Source organism: Bombina bombina, chromosome 6, assembly GCF_027579735.1.
Source record: "Bombina bombina isolate aBomBom1 chromosome 6, aBomBom1.pri, whole genome shotgun sequence".
Lineage (NCBI taxonomy): Eukaryota > Metazoa > Chordata > Amphibia > Anura > Bombinatoridae > Bombina > Bombina bombina.
Genome location: NC_069504.1, coordinates 77,990,259 through 78,012,339, shown reverse-complemented (window position 1 = coordinate 78,012,339; position 22,081 = coordinate 77,990,259). Strand labels below are relative to the sequence as shown.

Below are 22,081 nucleotides of genomic sequence, written 5' to 3'. Positions count from 1 at the left end.
AGTGCACATGTCAAGCAGATATTATTTGATCAATTTCAGAACAATGGAACTTTTGCTTGCTAATGAAAAACATTTGCAGCAAAACAAGGTGCCAACACTTTCAACATTTTTCACATTCACCTGGTATGTTAATTTAAATGTCCTTTTTAATTTGTATAGTTTAGAACGGAGTCGGGGAAGAAATGTCGACAGAGACCTGCAAATGCATTAGAGAAACTAATAACCTCAGGAGGAACTTGTGTGTTTTGTTAATGGACGCAAGCTACATGAATAATGTATATTTGTAAACAATTTGCATAAAAATGGTTGTAAAATCATTTAAAACTATAACATTATTTGTAAGATTGTCAGTATCCGTGCATTGTAAAAAACAAAAGCTATCATGTATGTTTATCCCATCTACTTTACTGTGACCAATCAGGACCCTATATACTATAGGTCCTGCCCTGTTCTAAGCAATCATTGTGTAGCGCATCGAAAGATGTGAATTACAGGAAGATGTCCAACGTTTATATGGGCAGTAGAAAAGCAACATTTTTATAGGTAATTTATCATAAAAGGCTGTAAAACAATTAAACTACATTGCATATTTGTTTTTATTATGTGTAAATTTGTTATTAGGTGTATTGATTTATTACAGTTGTGATAATGTTAATATTTTGCTTACATTTAATTGCAAATTGGAAATTATTTTTCATTAAACAGAACCCTCCCTGATCCCCCGTCAAAAACAAACAAACTGTTAAAGGATCAGTCAGCACAGTAGATTTGCATAATCAAAAAATGCAAGATAACAAGACAATGCAATAGCACTTAGTCTGAACTTCAAATGAGTAGTAGATTTTTTTTCTGACAGTTTTAAAAGTTATGTCTTTTTCCACCCTCCCTGTACCATGTGACAGCCATCAGCCAATCACAAATGCATATACGTACCATGTGACAGCCATCAGCCATTCACAAATGCATACACACGTATTCTTGCACATGCTCAGTAGGAGCTGGTGACTCAAAAAGTTTAAATATAAAAAGACTGCACATTTAGTTAATGGAAGTAAATTGGAAAGTTGTTTAAAATGGCTGCTTTGTCTAAATAATGAAAGTTTAATTTTGATTGAGTGTCCCTTTAATGCCAGGGAATGGACTACCATTGGGAAGGTTGGGATCAAATACCATCAGGGAATTAAAAAATGGCCTAGGCTATCCTGAGGCACCTCTACTATAAAATAGTTTCTTATATGCAGAATAATTGTATTAATGTCAAATGCTTAACCCCTGCTTTCCCTTGTTTTCAGCTGCTGGTCTCATGCACACATTTAATGCACATGCTGCAACAGATATAACGGGATTTGGAATTCTAGGACATGCACAGAACTTAGCCAAACAGCAGAGGAATGAAGTTTCCTTTGTCATCCATAATCTGCCAGTTTTGGCCAAGATGGCTGCAGTCAGCAAAGCTTGTGGAAATATGTTTGGTCTTATGCACGGATCTTGTCCTGAGACATCAGGTAAGTTTTTTCTTTAATAATATATGCTTACATTTGCATGCTGTTCATTGTCTGATTTTTAAAACCTTTGCAACAAATTAAGTTATTTTAAGATATTCACAAAATGTGTTACTTCAAGCACTATAACTATTTAACAAAAAATAAATAAAACCCCATCATTGTTCTGATATATATCCAGGTACTAGTGGAGTATAACGTGTTATGCCATTATGGATTCTTTAAAAGCCTCTCAGTAATCGCCTGGGCATCTCCCTCTCCCATATACATTTTTCTACTTCCTGTCAGTACCATTTTCTATTGGAGTAATGTAGTGCACAGTTTCACCTCTAGCTTTGGATGGGCTTCTCATGCAGAACCCTGAGTTGAGATGCCATCTTCTGAAAACACCTCTAGAGTTTATTTTAAGTGTAAGATCTGGTCAAATATTGGCTATTACCCTATTTCAGGCACATCTGCGGAGGAGCAGCATGGATCCAGCATTAAATGAAAGGATAATTTTGTGTACTCTTCAGTCCAGCTGTAGCCAGTGTTGACTCTCTGAGCCCATTGTTTTCTGATAAAACTCAATTCATTATCTCATTTGCAAGATTCACTTTTGTTCTTGCTCTTGAAGTACCTCTTCTTGACTCACCACCTCAGATACGTACATTGTACAAGATTTTGTGCCACTTAATTTATTTAATGTTAGTATTGACCCGCTAGTTAGTGAGAAGTAAGGCCAAATATAAGGTGAACAATACCTGCAGTAGATGGAGATTATATTAGTTCATTCCAGTAAATTGGGTTGCCGGAACAAGAGGTACTACTAGACTGGAGCTGTTTGACTATATAAGATCAGTCTAGGTAATTGCATAGTAAACAAGTGGTCACTTGGCATTGGTATGGACAAGTCAAGAGGCATCAGAGAGTCATACACAGAAATCGGACTAGCTGACTCTGCATATGGGCTAAGAACCGTAGAGCAGTGTTTTGATAGCAAATTTGAAATACCACTCTGAACAACACCTGTGGTAAATTTTTGAAATCACTGCCCAAGGCAAAAATCTTAAGGTTTTTGCAAGACACCATTTTTGTCCTCCTTTTGGCTTTTTTTTTACCTGCTGCTTTTGTATATCTTAAAATATAGGCACATTGTTGCACTACCTACGCCTTCATCTGGGCTGTCTTGGTGCTGACTCCACTAGTAACCAGATGAATTAAATCTTAAACATTCTCCATCCTTTCTCCTATTAGGTCCTGGTTTAGCAGTATGTAAGCTGACACTAGCAGGAAGGGGAATGGTGTGTATGAGATGGGGCACTGTAGATATTAAAAGGTTCCTACTTCCCCTGTGTGACTTTATATATCACTAGTACCTGAACACTGTGCCATTACTTTGTGTATGATTTAATTCATTTATTGGTAACACTAATATTGTGCTATGCTAAGCTTGTGCAATTCATTCTGCTGTAGAATATCTGTGCTTTAGTGTACAAACATATCTGCATTAGATCAGATGGCTGTGATTGAATCAGTGAGGTGCAGTTTATTCTTGATTTAATACCATACACTTTATTATATGATCGCTGCAGTGCCCTCAATTGTAACATTTTAAAAAGAATTGCAACAAACGTTTGTGAATTCATAATTCAAATTGTTAAACCCTTTCTGTTTCTCATGGTGATTTGTATGGAAATGTTTGCTTTGTTATACAATCAGTCTGTGCAGCCATCCCTTCAGTTCTAACCAAGAATAAGACAATTATTTAGCATAGATCAAGGGAGCTAAATAATGACCCATGTGATGTTTTGTCATTGTCAATCAGAATAAATGTTAATTAGTTGATTCATTTGGCGGGGGAAATGTTCATTTCCTTCGAGGACCATAGGCCACATAAAATATTGGAGCAAACAAAATATATAAATACATTTCTTTCATGTAATTAGCAAGAGTCCATGAGCTAGTGACGTATGGGATATACATTCCTACCAGGAGGGGCAAAGTCTCCCAAACCTCAAAATGCCCATAAATACACCCCTCACCACACCCACAATTCAGTTTTACAAACTTTGCCTCCGATGGAGGTGGTGAAGTAAGTTTGTGCTAGATTCTACGTTGATATGCGCTCCGCAGCAAGTTGGAGCCCGGTTTTCCTCTCAGCGTGCAGTGAATGTCAGAGGGATGTGAGGAGAGTATTGCCTATTTGAATGCAGTGATCTCCTTCTACGGGGTCTATTTCATAGGTTCTCTGTTATCGGTCGTAGAGATTCATCTCTTACCTCCCTTTTCAGATCGACGATATACTCTTATATATACCATTACCTCTGCTGATTTTCGTTTCAGTACTGGTTTGGCTTTCTACAAACATGTAGATGAGTGTCCTGGGGTAAGTAAATCTTATTTTCTGTGACACTCCAAGCTATGGTTGGGCACTTTATTTATAAAGTTCTAAATATATGTATTCAAACATTTATTTGCCTTGACTCAGAATGTTCAACTTTCCTTATTTTCAGTCAGTCAGTTTCATATTTGGGATAATGCATTTGATTTAATCATTTTTTCTTACCTTCAAAAATTTGACTCTTCCCTGTGGGCTGTTAGGCTCGCGGGGGCTGAAAATGCTTCATTTTATTGCGTCATTCTTGGCGCGGACTTTTTTGGCGCAAAAAATTCGTTTCCGTTTCCGGCGTCATACGTGTCGCCGGAAGTTGCGTCATTTTTTGACGTTATTTTGCGTCAAAAATGTCGGCGTTCCGGATGTGGCGTCATTTTGGCGCCAAAAAGCATTTAGGCGCCAAATAATGTGGGCGTCTTATTGGCGCGAAAAATATGGGCGTCGCTTTTGTCTCCACATTATTTAAGTCTCATTTTTCATTGCTTCTGGTTGCTAGAAGCTTGTTCTTTGGCATTTTTCCCATTCCTGAAACTGTCATTTAAGGAATTTGATCAATTTTGCTTTATATATATGTTGTTTTTTCTCTTACATATTGCAAGATGTCTCACGTTGCATCTGAGCCAGAAGATACTACAGGAAAATCGCTGTCTAGTGCTGGATCTACCAAAGCTAAGTGTATCTGCTGTAAACATTTGGTAGCTATTCCTCCAGCTGTTGTTTGTATTGATTGTCATGACAAACTTGTTAAAGCAGATAATATTTCCTTTAGTAAAGTACCATTGCCTGTTGCAGTTCCTTCAACATCTAAGGTGCAGAATGTTCCTGATAATATAAGAGATTTTGTTTCAGAATCCATAAAGAAGGCTATGTCTGTTATTTCTCCTTCTAGTAAACGTAAAAAATCTTTTAAAACTTCTCTCCCTACAGATGAATTTTTAAATGAACATCATCATTCTGATTCTGATGACTCTTCTGGTTCAGAGGATTCTGTCTCAGAGGTTGATGCTGATAAATCTTCATATTTATTTAAAATGGAATTTATTCGTTCTTTACTTAAAGAAGTAATAATTGCTTTAGAAATAGAGGATTCTGGTCCTCTTGATACTAATTCTAAACGTTTGGATAAGGTATTTAAAGCTCCTGTGGTTATTCCAGAAGTTTTTCCTGTTCCTAATGCTATTTCTGCAGTAATTTCCAAAGAATGGGATAAATTGGGTAATTCATTTACTCCTTCTAAACTTTTTAAGCGATTATATCCTGTGCCGTCTGACAGATTAGAATTTTGGGACAAAATCCCTAAAGTTGATGGGGCTATTTCTACCCTTGCTAAACGTACTACTATTCCTACGTCAGATGGTACTTCGTTTAAGGATCCTTTAGATAGGAAAATTGAATCCTTTCTAAGAAAAGCTTATCTGTGTTCAGGTAATCTTCTTAGACCTGCTATATCTTTGGCTGATGTTGCTGCAGCTTCAACTTTCTGGTTGGAAACTTTAGCGCAACAAGTAACACATCATGATTCTCATGATATTATTATTCTTCTACAGCATGCTAATAATTTTATCTGTGATGCCATTTTTGATATTATCAGAGTTGATGTCAGGTTTATGTCTCTAGCTATTTTAGCTAGAAGAGCTTTATGGCTTAAAACTTGGAATGCTGATATGGCTTCTAAATCTACTTTACTTTCCATTTCTTTCCAGGGTAACAAATTATTTGGTTCTCAGTTGGATTCCATTATTTCAACTGTTACTGGTGAGAAAGGAACTTTTTTACCACAGGATAAAAAATCTAAAGGTAAAAGCAGGGCTAATGATCGTTTTCGTTCCTTTCGTTTCAACAAAGAACAAAAGCCTGATCCTTCATCCTCAGGAGCAGTTTCAGTTTGGAAACCATCTCCAGTCTGGAATAAATCCAAGCCAGCTAGAAAGGCAAAGCCTGCTTCTAAGTCCACATGAAGGTGCGGCCCTCATTCCAGCTCAGCTGGTAGGGGGCAGGTTACGTTTTTTCAAGGAAATTTGGATCAATTCTGTTCACAATCTTTGGATTCAGAGCATTGTTTCAGAAGGGTACAGAATTGGTTTCAAGATAAGACCTCCTGCAAAGAGATTTTTTCTTTCCCGTGTCCCAGTAAATCCAGTAAAAGCTCAAGCATTTCTGAAATGTGTTTCAGATCTAGAGTTGACTGGAGTAATTATGCCGGTTCCAGTTCCGGAACAGGGGATGGGGTTTTATTCAAATCTCTTCATTGTACCAAAGAAGGAGAATTCCTTCAGACCTGTTCTGGATCTAAAAATATGGAATCGTTATGTAAGAATACCAACGTTCAAGATGGTAACTGTAAGGACTATCTTGCCTTTTGTTCAGCAAGGGAATTATATGTCCACAATAGATTTACAGGATGCATATCTGCATATTCCGATTCATCCAGATCATTATCAGTTCCTGAGATTCTCTTTTTTGGACAAGCATTACCAGTTTGTGGCTCTGCCGTTTGGCCTAGCTACAGCTCCAAGAATTTTTACAAAGGTTCTCGGTGCCCTTCTGTCTGTAATCAGAGAACAGGGTATTGTGGTATTTCCTTATTTGGACGATATCTTGGTACTTGCTCAGTCTTTACATTTAGCAGAATCTCATACGAATCGACTTGTGTTGTTTCTTCAAGATCATGGTTGGAGGATCAATTTACCAAAAAGTTCTTTGATTCCTCAGACAAGGGTAACCTTTCTGGGTTTCCAGATGGATTCAGTGTCCATGACTCTGTCTTTAACAGATAAGAGACGTCTAAAATTGATTGCAGCTTGTCGAAACCTTCAGTCACAATCATTCCCTTCTGTAGCCTTATGCATGGAAATTCTAGGTCTTATGACTGCTGCATCGGACGGGATCCCCTTTGCTCGTTTTCACATGCGACCTCTTCAGCTCTGTATGCTGAAGCAATGGTGCAAGGATTACACGAAGATATCTCAATTAATATCTTTAAAACCGATTGTTCGACACTCTCTAACATGGTGGACAGATCACCATCGTTTAATTCAGGGGGCTTCTTTTGTGCTTCCGACCTGGACTGTAATTTCAACAGATGCAAGTCTCACAGGTTGGGGAGCTGTGTGGGGATCTCTGACGGCACAAGGAGTTTGGGAATCTCAGGAGGTGAGATTACCGATCAATATTTTGGAACTCCGTTCAATTTTCAGAGCTCTTCAGTTTTGGCCTCTTCTGAAGAGAGAATCGTTCATTTGTTTTCAAACAGACAATGTCACAACTGTGGCATACATCAATCATCAAGGAGGGACTCACAGTCCTCTGGCTATGAAAGAAGTATCTCGAATTTTGGTTTGGGCGGAATCCAGCTCCTGTCTAATCTCTGCGGTTCATATCCCAGGTATAGACAATTGGGAAGCGGATTATCTCAGTCGCCAAACGTTGCATCCGGGCGAATGGTCTCTTCACCCAGAGGTATTTCTTCAGATTGTTCAAATGTGGGAACTTCCAGAAATAGATCTGATGGCGTCGCATCTAAACAAGAAACTTCCCAGGTATCTGTCCAGATCCCGGGATCCTCAGGCGGAGGCAGTGGATGCATTATCACTTCCTTGGAAGTATCATCCTGCCTATATCTTTCCGCCTCTAGTTCTTCTTCCAAGAGTAATCTCCAAGATTCTGAAGGAATGCTCGTTTGTTCTGCTGGTAGCTCCGGCATGGCCTCACAGGTTTTGGTATGCGGATCTTGTCCGGATGGCCTCTTGCCAACCGTGGACTCTTCCGTTAAGACCAGACCTTCTGTCACAAGGTCCTTTTTTCCATCAGGATCTGAAATCCTTAAATTTAAAGGTATGGAGATTGAACGCTTGATTCTTGGTCAAAGAGGTTTCTCTGACTCTGTGATTAATACTATGTTACAGGCTCGTAAATCTGTATCTCGAGAGATATATTATAGAGTCTGGAAGACTTATATTTCTTGGTGTCTTTCTCATCATTTTTCTTGGCATTCTTTTAGAATACCGAGAATTTTACAGTTTCTTCAGGATGGTTTAGATAAGGGTTTGTCCGCAAGTTCTTTGAAAGGACAAATCTCTGCTCTTTCTGTTCTTTTTCACAGAAAGATTGCTATTCTTCCTGATATTCATTGTTTTGTACAAGCTTTGGTTCGTATAAAACCTGTTATTAAGTCAATTTCTCCTCCTTGGAGTTTGAATTTGGTTTTGGGAGCTCTTCAAGCTCCTCCGTTTGAACCTATGCATTCATTGGACATTAAATTACTTTCTTGGAAAGTTTTGTTCCTTTTGGCCATCTCTTCTGCCAGAAGAGTTTCTGAATTATCTGCTCTTTCTTGTGAGTCTCCTTTTCTGATTTTTCATCAGGATAAGGCGGTGTTGCGAACTTCTTTTTAATTTTTACCTAAAGTTGTGAATTCCAACAACATTAGTAGAGAAATTGTGGTTCCTTCATTATGTCCTAATCCTAAGAATTCTAAGGAGAAATCGTTGCATTCTTTGGATGTTGTTAGAGCTTTGAAATATTATGTTGAAGCTACGAAATCTTTCCGTAAGACTTCTAGTTTATTTGTTATCTTTTCCGGTTCTAGAAAAGGCCAGAAAGCTTCTGCCATTTCTTTGGCATCTTGGTTGAAATCTTTAATTCATCTTGCCTATGTTGAGTCGGGTAAAACTCCGCCTCAAAGAATTACAGCTCATTCTACTAGGTCAGTTTCTACTTCCTGGGCGTTTAGGAATGAAGCTTCGGTTGACCAGATTTGCAAAGCAGCAACTTGGTCCTCTTTGCATACTTTTACTAAATTCTACCATTTTGATGTATTTTCTTCTTCTGAAGCAGTTTTTGGTAGAAAAGTACTTCAGGCAGCGGTTTCAGTTTGAATCTTCTGCTTATGTTTTTCGTTAAACTTTATTTTTGGGTGTGGATTATTTTCAGCAGGAATTGGCTGTCTTTATTTTATCCCTCCCTCTCTAGTGACTCTTGTGTGGAAAGATCCACATCTTGGGTAGTCATTATCCCATACGTCACTAGCTCATGGACTCTTGCTAATTACATGAAAGAAAACATAATTTATGTAAGAACTTACCTGATAAATTCATTTCTTTCATATTAGCAAGAGTCCATGAGGCCCGCCCTTTTTTTGTGGTGGTTATGATTTTTGTATAAAGCACAATTATTCCAATTCCTTATTTTATATGCTTTCGCACTTTTTTATCACCCCACTTCTTGGCTATTTGTTAAACTGAATTGTGGGTGTGGTGAGGGGTGTATTTATGGGCATTTTGAGGTTTGGGAGACTTTGCCCCTCCTGGTAGGAATGTATATCCCATACGTCACTAGCTCATGGACTCTTGCTAATATGAAAGAAATGAATTTATCAGGTAAGTTCTTACATAAATTATGTTTTTTTATTAACGTTACTATTTTTAAAGGACCAATAAATACAGTAGAATTAATAATCAACAAATGCATAATAGAAAAACAATTCTAAAGCACCTGTCTGAATTTCAAATACTAGTGGATTTTGTTTTTCCTGAAAAATGTTAAAGCTAGTTAAATTTTCCTGCACCATGTGACAGCCATTGGCCAATCACAAAATTTATTTTTGTGTATACCAGTGATGGCTAAGCTTGGCACCCCAGATGTTTTGAATCTACATTTCCCATGATGCTTAGGGACTCTGTAGTCTTGTTGAGTTTTATGGGAAATGATGTTCCGAAACATCAGGGGTGCCAAGGTTTAAACTATGAATAAACTATGAATACCAAGTGCCAAGGTTAGCCATCACTGGTATGTACTGTGAGGCCTGGCACATACTCAGTAGAAGCTGGTGCCTCATAGTGTGCATATAAAAATATTTTGCACATTTTGATAATGGAAGTGAATCATGAAAGATTCATTTTGACTTGTGTTCCTTTAAATAGAGAGTTCTCCTTGGGGCATTAGACACCTTGTGCTTTGTCCCACAATGCAAAAGCACAACTTTTGTAACCTAGTTTTTGAAAACTGTTTGATTTGCAAGTTGGAGAATTGTTTGACTTCTCTAGGAAGTGCGGGACAAACACAATTCTTACACAAAAGCAAGAAGTGTTTAAAGGGACAGTCTACACCTTAGTCATCTTAAAGTCTTACTTTAGATTAAGCTACAAATAGCCTCCTGCAACCTTTCTATATCATGCAGCAGTAACAGTAAAAAAAGTTATTTTAAAATGATCATTGTTTCTGGTCACTTTGAAATGGCTGAAAAGCTCCGCCCACTGATGACGACATGACCTGTGCTGCATTAAAGGCTTCACTAATTACAAAAGACTCACTAGTTGCATTCAACAGACTGTCAGTGCTATTCAGCAGAGTGCATAGATGAAGCCCAGATCGTGATGTCATCAGTGAGCAGAGCTTGGCAGCCATTTCAAAGTAACTAGAAACAATGATCATTTTAAAATAACTGTTTTACTGTTACTGCTGCATGATATAGAAAGGGTGCAGGAGGCTATTTGCAGCTTAATCTAAGGTAAGACTTTAATATAACTAAGGTGTAGACTGTCCCTTTAATCTCCTTTTAAGGGTTCAGTATTATTCACTGCTTTGTCCCGAACCAGTTTTAATGTGAATTTAGCCCTTTCTATGATCTTGGAAATTGCAGGTTTATAACAGTCTTTGCAACCAACGTCCCCATGAGAAACAGAACATCAGCACTAACTTTGAAATACAAATAATAATTTTAGAACTGCTTGATTGTACAAACTGAACTGTTCCTTGTAAAATATGTGCTCTCCTCTCCTTTTTAATAGGAGGCCTCCTCATCTGTTTGCCGCGAGAACAGGCTGCACGTTTTTGTGCTGAAATAAAGTCTCCTAAGTACGGCGAGGGTCACCAAGCATGGATTATTGGCATTGTAGAAAAGGGCAACCGCACTGCCAGAATCATAGACAAACCGCGGATTATTGAGGTTGCTCCGCAAGTGGCTACTCAAAATGTAAACCCAACACCTGGTGCCACCTCTTAATCTAGGCTAACATATAGCTTTTTTTGTTTTGTTTTTGTTTTTAAATAGACCTTATTCCTTACCATCATACAATTTAAATAATTGTAAAGAAAATATATATATATAAATATATATCATTGTGTCTGCCCATTTCGTGGCCTTGGGTCAGTTTTACGAGTGGGTACGATTTAATAAGTAAAAATCCATTGCCTTTTTTTTTTTTTCTTTTTTTTTTCTTGTTACATTAACTAAAGATGCACCTAATCTTAAGGCAGCTTCTAAGTTGAAGAATGATATCCGATACAGTTGATTCATTTTGAATCTATAGACACTTGTCTCTTGCCGCATAGGCTCTTTTTTTAAAGGTGCTTTCACTCACGCACAGACATTGCCATTAGCAGCTAGTGTCTTCATTTATATATATGTATATTTATCATTATTCGTCTGACAATGTTGGATGCCTTTGGAAATTATGGAGAGGCAATAATTATTCTGTGGGAACCGGCATAGGAGGGTGCATGATTCCTTTTTAAATATGATTTGTTTATTTTAGTCTTTTGACTCTAGATGCCTTGTACCCTCCACTAAGTAATGCATTGCTTAGTAATGCACGCCTTATTAACCTTATATAGTGCTGAACTGACTTCAGCGCTCAAGGGTTTAAGAGTGCTAGCTATGCTTAATAAAGCACTTCTGTTTAGGAAGATCATTTGAGATTTATTTTATTGTTTTCTAGCTGAGACAATTTATGCCATATTAACAACTGTTTCCTATGAGTAGCACAAGTAAATTCATTGACTTCGTGATTAAATGTTTTACAGTACATCAGAATTCCAGACCACGTCTCAAAAATAAAATAAAAAGTATAAAAAAAAATTAAATAAAAAAAAAAAACTTTGCCTTTGGTCACTTAAATTAAATAATTCTAAATGTTCACACACAAAAATACAAAACACTTTTTAAATATAATCTGTAACCTTTCTGTTCTGTGGTTGGTAGTGTTTCATACATTTTTATATTTTGTATAGTGATTACATGCCTTTATATATTTTTTTTTTTCTTTATAAATCAGCAGCTGTTAAGTAGTTGATAGCGCTTTTTTTTTTTCCTATTTTGGTGCATGACTTGTGATCTTTCAAAAAGAAAAATTACATTGCCAACATTGCAGCTTAAACTCCAAACTTGTTATCCAAATAAATATTTAATTTTTTTTATTGCTCTTGTACAAATGGATGTTTGTTTTTTGTGTCTACAGAAGAGTAGAAATTTGAAATTGATCAAAGCACTGCACTGGCTATTAACACATGGTGTACTTGTGGAATGTCACATTCCAAATAATAACGGGTACATAACCAGTAAATATTTGCAATGCATTATTTCATAACATATTCCTACCAGCATATTATTATTAATATTATCGGTTATTTGTAGAACGCCAACAGATTCCGCAGCGCTATATAAAAATTCCATATCATATAACTAGCCCTTAGAACAGCTATGCTGAAACAATAGTTCATGATCTACCTGTATATCATATGACTGATTTCCTGTTTCCTCTCAGCCAGTAGCAATAATTTGGCTCTGGGTCCACACCAAAACTTCAAATTATTATTTTTTTTTTTTCCATATATTCTGATTTCATGCAAACTCATTACACGATTCTTGTAATTAATTGTTTGTACAAGTAGAATGTACCGATATTAGCTTAAGACTAAAGCTCATTACTTCCAAGTCAAGTAGCCGTATACACCCAGTATTCTTTCCTCTATGTGCGCTATATAAATAGTTAACAAATCCAATAAAGAACCACTTTATGCAAGCTGCTTGAAGAACTAAAAAATTATTTTCTCGCTAGTTTTTAGTAAGTTATTTTGTAACTTTTTTTTTTCTTAAACTTTGTTTTTTTTTTTCTTCCACTGATCAGTTTTGATGAGTTAAAGATTTTCACCCTTTAAAACGTAGATACAAAAAATTAAACTTCTGATAGAGCATGGAATTTTAAGCAACTGTCAAGTTTACTTCTATCAAATGTGCTTTGTTATTTTTGTATCCTTTGTTGAAAATCATAGCTATGTAGGCTCAAGAGCTGCAGTGCACTACTGGGGGGGCAGTTGCTGATTGTTGTCTGAACATATATGCCTCTCGTCATTGGCTCACCTGTGTTCAGCTAGCTCCCAGTAGTGTGGTGCTGCTTATTCAACAATAAAAGCATGAAGCAAATTTGATAATAAAAGTAAAATGGAATATTGTGTAAAATATGTGTTTATACCCTGCAAAGGGATTAAATACATAGTTATTCAGAGCTGCAATGCATTACTGGGAGCTAGCTGGGAGCTAGCTGAAAACATCTGGTGAGCCAAGGAAAAGAGAAAAATGTGTAGCCATCCATAGCCAGCTAGGTCCCTGTAGTGTGTAGGATATGTACATATTATTTTTCAACAAAGGATACCAACAGGACATAGTAACATAGTAGATGAGGTTGAGAAAAGACCGAAGTCCATCGAGTTCAACCTATAAATCTAAAATACTTACAAAAAGCTCCAGTTAAACTTAAATAATCCGACTAAAAGGTGACCTATTTAATACTAGCAATCATATCTATGAATTTTGTTTCTAGACAGAAATGTATCCAAGCTATTTTTAGATGTATCTAGGGTATTGGCATTCACTACCTCCTTTGGTAATGAGTTCCACAATTTTATTGCTCTTACAGTGAAAAAAACGTTTTCGTTGCAGGAGATTAAAGCTCCTGTCCTCCAACCTTAAATTGTGACCTCTTGTCACAAACAATTTTTTTGGAATAAACAGAGCTTCTGCCATCTCTGTATATGGGCCTTGAATATATTTATTTAAAGTAATCATGTCACCTCTCAAGCGCCTTTTTTTTTCTAAAAAAAACAGACCCAGTTTGGCTAGCCTCTCCTCATAGCTTAAATTCTCCATTTCCCTTATAAGCTTTGTGGCCCTTCTCTGAACTTTTTCTAGTTCTGCAATATCTTTTTTGAGATCGGTCTGCAGAACTGCACTCCATACTCAAGGTGAGGTCTTACCAGGGATTTATATAGTGACAGAATTATGCTTTCCTCCCTTGAATCAATGCCTCTTTTAATACATGCTAGTATCTTATTGGCCTTTGTAGCCGCTGCCCTGCATTGTGCACACATCTTTAGCTTGTTCTGTATTGCTACTCTTAAAGGGACAGTTTAGTATAAATTAAACTTTCATTATTCGGATTGGACTTTTAATTTTAATCAACTTTCCAATTTAGTTTTATCATCTAATTTGCTTTTTTCTCTTGGTATTCTTAGTTTAAACTAAACATAGGTAGGCTCATATGCTAATTTCTAAGACTTTGAGGGCTGCCTCTTATCACATGCTTTTGAAATCTCTTTTCAACACAAAGAGACAGAAAGTACACGTGGGCCATATAGATAACACTGTGTTCAGGCACAGAAAGTTATTTAAGATTTAGCACCAAACAATACTAAATGCAAGACAATAGATAATAAACAGTCACAGTCATGTGATCAGGGGGCTGGAAGAAGGTTCCTAGGTACAAGGTAATCACAGAGGTAAAAAGTATATTAATATAACTGTGTTGGTTATGCAAAACTGGGGAATGGGTAATAAAGGGATTATCTATCTTTTAAAACAATAACAATTCTATGGTTGACTGTCCCTTTAAATCCCTTTCCTCCTCTGTTTGGCTAAGTCTTGTCCCATTTAAATAATACATTGCCTGCTTATTTTTACTTCCAAAATGTAGAACCTTGCATTTTCCTGTAATAAATCTCATTTTCCATTTACCTGCTAATACTTCTAATTTTTGCAGATCCCTTTGTAACGACAGTTCATCCTGCTCTGACCTAATGACCTTATTTAACTTGGTATCTTCTGCAAAAATAGAGATGTCTCTATTTATTCCTTGCTCCAAGTCATTTATAAAAATATTAAAAAGAACAGGGCCCAGTACTGATCCCGAGGGGACTCCACAACACATTTTAATGTACCTATATTGTCATCAGATTTTTTGCTATTTATGTACTTTAAGAACCTTTTAGGGTTAGACTTAGAATCCTTTGCACTTCATTTTTCATTTTAAATTTGGCTAATTTGATTGCTTTTTTGCATACTTTGTTATATTCCTTATAAATAGGGTATGTTGAGTCTGTACTATTTTCTTTGAATAATTTAAATGCCCTGTTTTTTTTCCTAATTTCTCTTAACACATTTTTATTTAGCCACATTGGCTTGGATTTTTTAAGTGTCTTAAAATCCCATGCTCTCATTTTGACTTCCCTATTTCTTTAAATTGTTTTGTAACCTATTCAATTCTAACACTAAAGAGTAAAGTGAATATCTAAATTCAGTGTTCTTATCTGTAAGTATGAATCAAATCTTGCCGCTGCAATCATAAAGCAACTTTAGATAAGATAGACCTTTAGAATAGAATTATTCAGGTCACTTTCTTTAGGGCTTATGCAAGGAAATGAGTATACCCAGCAATGTGTAGAGTAAATGCTATACCTGTTTAGGGTGTTTAGAAAAAATAAAAAAGCACGAAGGTGACAGCAAATCCTTATTTATTCAATGAATGGCATGAGTAAGGGATAGGATCCTGAAACGTCTCCTGTTTGTTTGTCTCCTATTCTTTGAATAAATATGGATTTGCTGTCACCTTCGTGCTTTTTTATGTATTACTTTGGGTCTTGGGCGGTGACCCATTGGTGACGTGCAACCCCTGCTTGAGTGCTAGAACATTACCTTTAAATTAGGGTGTTTAGAAACCTGGTGAAATTATGGGTGTGCAAAGCATAGAGGTTTGAGTCCTAAGAAGGGAGTAAGAATGCTAATTTTGGCAACTGAATAAGCACAATGAATCTGCATCTCTACATAGTTGCAGAAAAGGTTGTAGTGTATATTTTAAAAAAAATGCATATGTGATACCTCCATTCCTTATCGAGCATGGAGCCCTTGCCCAGTAATTCATTTATATAGGAATAGTGTAACTAAGTTAAATATGATGTAAAGGGCATTAAATACAGTAGAATTGCATAATCAATAAATGCATAATAAAAAGACAATGCAATAGCACTTCTAATTTTAAATGAGCAGTAGATTATTTTTTTCTGGCACATTTCATAATTTCCTTCTATTTTCTTGCCCCTTTGTCATGTGACCGTCATCAGCAAAATACTTCTATACATAAACACTGTGACCTCTTGCACATGCCTCACAAATGTATGAACATAAAAAGACTGCACCGTTTTATAATGGAAGCTTATTGGTTTTTTTAATTGGATGCTCTTTCTGAATCATGAAGGTTTTATTTTGACTTTAGTGTCCCCTTTAATATCTAACAAGTTAGGAGAATTCTTGTAATTCCTTCTTAATAAAAGCAACTATTGGTTTACCAGGTATGAAAAGTATAAAAGCATTAAATGGACAGTAAGCACTTGAGATTTTAATGTAAAATCTTTAGTTATGCAGTTTAACAGCTTTGCAATATAGATGCAGACTTTTCAAGGCTTACAATGCTACATATGTTCTTGTAATTGACTTCAGCTGATAAAAGCTGTGAAACAATGCAGTTTACACTGACATAAGGACATGGCTAGCTTTGTCTTCTCCAGAAGCAAGTCTGGATTGGCTACTCCAAATAAGGCACATGACTGGTAGAGTGTGAATATTGAAAACAGTTGCAGTAAACAAGATAATTTGTTGTAAAAAAAAATAAAAATGTTTGGCGTGGCTTACTTGATAACAAGGCAACAGATATGTCTTGAATTTATATGATGTTTACTGTCCCTTTAAATGATTTGTATAAACACCTAGTATCTAAGGAATCCTTGTCATACTACTAAAGTGTTTTTACTGACCATGATCTTTATAAAAGAAAATCACCTGGTTACTTTGTCAGCATTATGCCCAGATAGTTATTCTGCTTGGTTTCTTATCTCATAAATATTACTATCATATTACAGGTGGCCCTCGGTTTACAACGGTTCAATGTGCACCGTTTCAGAATAACAACCTTTTTTTCAGTCATGTGACTGCTATTGAAAAGCATTGAGAAGTAGTGCATTGATTAAAATAGCCAGTAGGTGGACCTGTCCGCTTGTGTTGCAGCAAATATATGCAAGCCAAGCAAGCTGAAATAAATCAGTTTAATCAGACCTGAGCTATCGAGCAGCTTGCAAAGGAACAAGATCTTCCTGTCTATAAATCAGTCCAGATTGGAATACACAGAACAAACTGCTTGCAGAAAAATGCAAGTAAAGTCTGTGTTGTTTGATTATTTTATTAGGTTTATAATGCTGTTTAGCAAATGTTTCTGTTCATTTAACTTAGTTTAATTATATATTCTGTGTTGTGTTATTATTTTATTAGGTTTATAATGCTGTTTAGCATTTACAGTCTTCATTTCAAAGCTTTAAAAATAATGTATTAGGTGTTACTAATGCAATTTTGAGATGGAACCTAACTCCCTCACTTCCCATTGACTTACATTATAAAATGGGTTTCACTTTACAACGGTTTCGATTTACAACCATTCCTTCTGGAACCTAACCCCGGCTACCTGTATATTCTTTAAAGCACTACTAAATACAGTAGATTTGCATTATTAATTCATTCCTAATAAAAAAAAGCCAATGCAAAAGCAATTTTCAAATGAATAGATTTTGTTTTCTGTTAAATTTTAAAGTTAGCTCAATTTCCATCCCCTTGCATCATGTGACAGTCATTAGCCAATCACAAAATGCATATACTGTGAATTCTTGTATATGCTCAGTAGCAGCTGGTGCCTCAAAAAGTTTATATAAAAAGACTGCACATTTTGATAACGGAAAGTTGTTGAAAATTGTGTGCTTTATCTGAATCATAAAAGTTAAATTGTGACTTTAGCGGTTATTTAAATACTGAACCCCCCGCACACACACACACACACACACAAATATAATACATACATACAAGCATGCATGCTGATTTTATTACTTGGGTAAACCGAATATGTGTATTACACTGAAAAAAGACAGTCACGTAAGTTATACATAGTATAAAAAGGTTTGTATGTTTAAATAGAATTAAAAGTACACTTTTTTATATATGTATAGTTTTACAATAGCAAAAAAAATCTAGTTATAAGGGAGTGTATACATAGCCTAATGACTGTAATGTCGCTTAGGTACATTGTAAACATAATCAATTAGACTTTCAGGTGATGGCAAATCAGATTCATTCATTTCACAGCTGAGGTACTTTGACACCCACATGTCTCGATATCTGTTCTTTCTGGAGCAGTCTCAAAACCTTAGACGGTCCTCAAGAGTCTTCATCTTTTACCTCCAGAGAATAAAGCTGCATAAAACATGTTTAACTGGACCACTGTTACTTTCAGTGAGCTGTTCTGTTCCAGTGTTTTTTATCTCAAGTTTCCAATAAATACTTATATACATAGGTTCCATTCCTACTATATATCATTATTTGTGTATGAAGGAGAGATGAAGTATTGTGCTGTCAAATTGTCTCAAGTGACAGAGGGTGCTAGTATGCCTGCTACCCCTATAAAAGAAGCCCACTACTTGAGTAATGTGCGGTTTATAATGTTACATTGGTTGCAGACAGATTATGCTTTTTTTGGTGTGTGCACCTCTTGCACACAAGGATACTAATTCACCTTGTTATAATGTGGCTCCCCAAGGCATAACATGCAGTTATCTGAGATTTCATTGCAGAACATGCAGCATGTCTGCAGAAAGAACAGGACACATGCAGGAACTGTTAGTGCTTTAACTTTGCAGTGCTGCTCCACATCAGGCTGTTCTTTTCAAACAGCGCTGTGCTCTGGCTGCACTGTTAGTTTTCCCCTAAAACAGTGCTGTTTTGAGTAAAAAGTCAAATATGCAGTATTGACTGGCTTTCAGCCCCCTAACATTTCCAGTCTACAAAGCTGTGCTTTCTGAATGACATTCTTATGAGCAATGCACCTTTTTATTACTACATTTCTATGTTAGACCAAGAGAAAAGGAAACAAATTTTATTCAAGAGACATTTTACAATTTTTTTATTTTTTTTCTTGTCTGCAGCTAATTTCCAATCCAGTTTTTAACTTATACTATATTATAAAACTTTTTCAATTGCTTTATTATCCAGTTAATCAACACATTGCAGCTGAACTGGTACTTTAGGGTAACTGTCTAATTTAAAAATGTATTTTATTTAAAAATGACCTGCAAAAAAAAAATTTCCATTAAAAAACTCTCATCGCAGAATGTGAAAAAAAGTTCTGCCTCTGGGATGTGGCTTATTAAATATGCACTTACTGCACAATACTGTTACATAAATTTTTTTACTGGCCCTTTAAGTTTGATTGGATTTAAAAGTTTAAGCCTGTGTGATGTGGATATGTTGTTTATTACTATATCTATTTGAAAAGATATTTCCCATTTTTATTTTTTCTAGTTTGATTTTTGTGGATGTCTATTTCTTTTTGGTTTGTTGTGTATCAGTGTTACAGCTCTGGGAGGGTATGTGAAGGTGGATACACCTATTTCCATATTATACCAACATTCTATTAACCCCTTCATACTGGGGCCAAGTGTTTAACATCGGATCACTTGCTTGAAAAATGAAATCATGCGATCACTGATGTGATCACGTGATTTCATGGCTTGGATCAGATCATGGTTGACAGGCTACAATGTTAGGCACGCCCTCTGGTCGGATTTCCCTTTGTCTAAAAGGAGGAGGGTTCAGGACTACAAAAAATGCCGTCCTAACCGCCGATTGTGGTAATACAGTTCTGGGAAAATTTGCTCCAGACGAAACCATCAATGCCTCCCAAATCTTCAAACTGAACGCCCAGTGGGATATAAAAGTAAATATATACAGTGTGTGTGTATGTATATGTGTGTGTGTGTATATATAAATATGTATATATATAAATTTATATCTATACATTAAAATATCTGCATATAAAATAAATGCTTTAAAAGCAATTAAAACTTTGTCTGTTAGAAACTTTTGCATTAATTTACAGTCCATAGACACAGTCCATAGAGACCCTTTTAAGTGTTTTTTTATTTTATTTTTATTTGCTATTTACAACATCTTAAATGCTAATTGAAAAGTGAGCATATTTACAAATAAAATTGAAATCAATGAAACGGCATCAAGAATATCAACTGTAATTCAAGTCTTCACATGGACTTATATAGTCTACCAAGAGTTAACAAGGTAACATACTACTGTGTACTATCCAACTGGTTGATCCCAAAATACTACTGTATTTAAATTTGATTCTACTATCACCAATTGTATTTTGAAAAATATAACATTCAAAATGTGCAAATAATTGAATTGCAGTAGATCATATTAATGGTATATGAAACCCAATTTTTTTCTTTCATGATTCAGACAGAGCATTCAATGTGAAGCAACTTTCTAATTTATTCATATCGATTTTTCTTCGTTCTCTTGGTATCTTTATTTGAAAAAGCAGGAATGTAAGCTTAGGATCCAGCCCATTTTTGGTTCAGCACCTGGGTAACGCTTGCTAAATGGTGGGTACATTTAGATACCAAGAGAACAAAGAAAAACTGCATATCTGAATCACGAAAAAGAAAAACATTTGGGTTTCCTATCCCTTTAAGTTATATTGGTAACTATTCTACCAGCTAATTTAACTATTAAGTGTATACAGACGAGGAAAAGGAAAGTCTGGGGGAGGGGGGGAGCTCACCCATTCAGAGCTAAACTGAATATGTGTAACAGAATTTGTAACATCTTTTCCAGGTACCAGATGGATGTTGAACCACAAGACATCTGCTCATGACTGTTTCTCATCCTTCTTGCTAGAGGAATCCAATTCTTGGGTTGTTGTTGGATTACTATTGTTTGAGATATATTGCATTCAATAAAATTTGATAGTTTAAAATTGAGCTGTTTTTATTATTTTTAAGGTAACTCAATCTTTAGCAATTCTGCAGTTATCTGAAGCAAATCAAGTGCAGTAGGGGAAGGTTGCTTCTTGCAAAAGTCCACCATAGAAAAGCACAGCACCTCCCATGTAGTGCACGCTGAAACAAGGACGCTGACAATCACTTCATATCACCAGCAGCACTTTATTTTAATACATCAGGGCAACATACAAAGTGATGTTTCAAGTGCCAAGTCCTTAATCATGCTAGTTTAATACAAATCAATACAATAGCCCAGCCTTCGTTCCATGACCAATTATAGTGTTCTACTTTACATAGGCCATCTAGTGGTCTAACCTAAAAATCAATCAAAAAAGACTAATCTGTAATAGCAATAAAAAATGTACAACTTTCGTCATACTATACCTTATACAGGTATACCTCACTCATACAGCGGGTTAGGGACCGGAAAACCACATTAAAGTGAAACAACGTGGTTTTAGCTTTCTTTTCACTTGCCAGTGTGTTTAAAAACCTGTTTGAACTAACATATATTAGGTGTGCAATAGCGCTAAGTTTAGTTTAAAGGACCAGTGAGTACAGTAGATTTGCTTAATCAATAAATGCATAACAAGACAATGCAATATCATTTAGTCGGAACTTTGAATGAGTAGTAGATTTTATTCTGCCAAATTTCAAAGTTATGTCCATTTTCACTCTTACTGCATCATGTGACAGGCATTAGCCAATCACAAATGCATATACGTATATTCTGATCATTCTTGCACATGCTCAATAGGAGCTGGTGACTCAAAAAGTGTAAATATAAAAAGACTGTGCACATTTTGTTAATGGAAGTAAATTGGAAAGTTGTTTAAAATTGCTGCTCTATCTGAATCATGAAAGTTTAATTTGACCTTAGTGTCCATTTAACACTAGCACAGAACAGTATTCAATGAAAACTGTAGTAAGATTTTCCAGGCTACAATGCTGAGACACAGATTGCACTGTAATGCTGTAAACAGAGTGAACCGCTCATAACATAATGGCGCCAGTCACTTATCTCGCAATCTCACGATGAGTACAGCACTTTCAAAATTATTGGAGGATGAACTTCAGCTCCACAAAGAGCTGTGAAGTGAAGCATACCTGTATCAATGTTGATTCTTGCAAGACCTAGCTATTATGATGTTTGAGTTATTTAGAGCTACAATGTACTTCGGCAAGCTGCTGATTGTATTCAAATCAGTTGCCGCAGGGGGGCGGAGCCAACTAGGAAGCAGCAAAGTCGCACATTTCA

At 36.0% G+C, this 22,081-nt stretch overlaps 1 protein-coding gene across 2 annotated transcripts in view; it reads left to right on the top strand.

Moving 5' to 3' along the window:
• The window catches only part of SEPHS1 (selenophosphate synthetase 1), a 153,834-nt gene extending 133,032 nt beyond the window's left edge, over positions 1–20,802 (top strand). The window contains exons 7-9 of one of the 2 annotated variants that reach the window (XM_053716487.1): positions 1,293–1,505; positions 10,668–10,852; positions 20,657–20,802. In XM_053716487.1, the coding sequence (XP_053572462.1) occupies positions 1,293–1,505; positions 10,668–10,852; positions 20,657–20,674 (416 nt within the window). In that variant the 3' untranslated portion in view covers positions 20,675–20,802. Of the gene's footprint in view, positions 1–1,292; positions 1,506–10,667; positions 12,091–20,656 lie in introns of those variants that run through there. The other variant, XM_053716486.1, reaches the window with a different exon arrangement.
• The last annotated feature ends 1,279 nt before the right edge of the window (positions 20,803–22,081 follow it).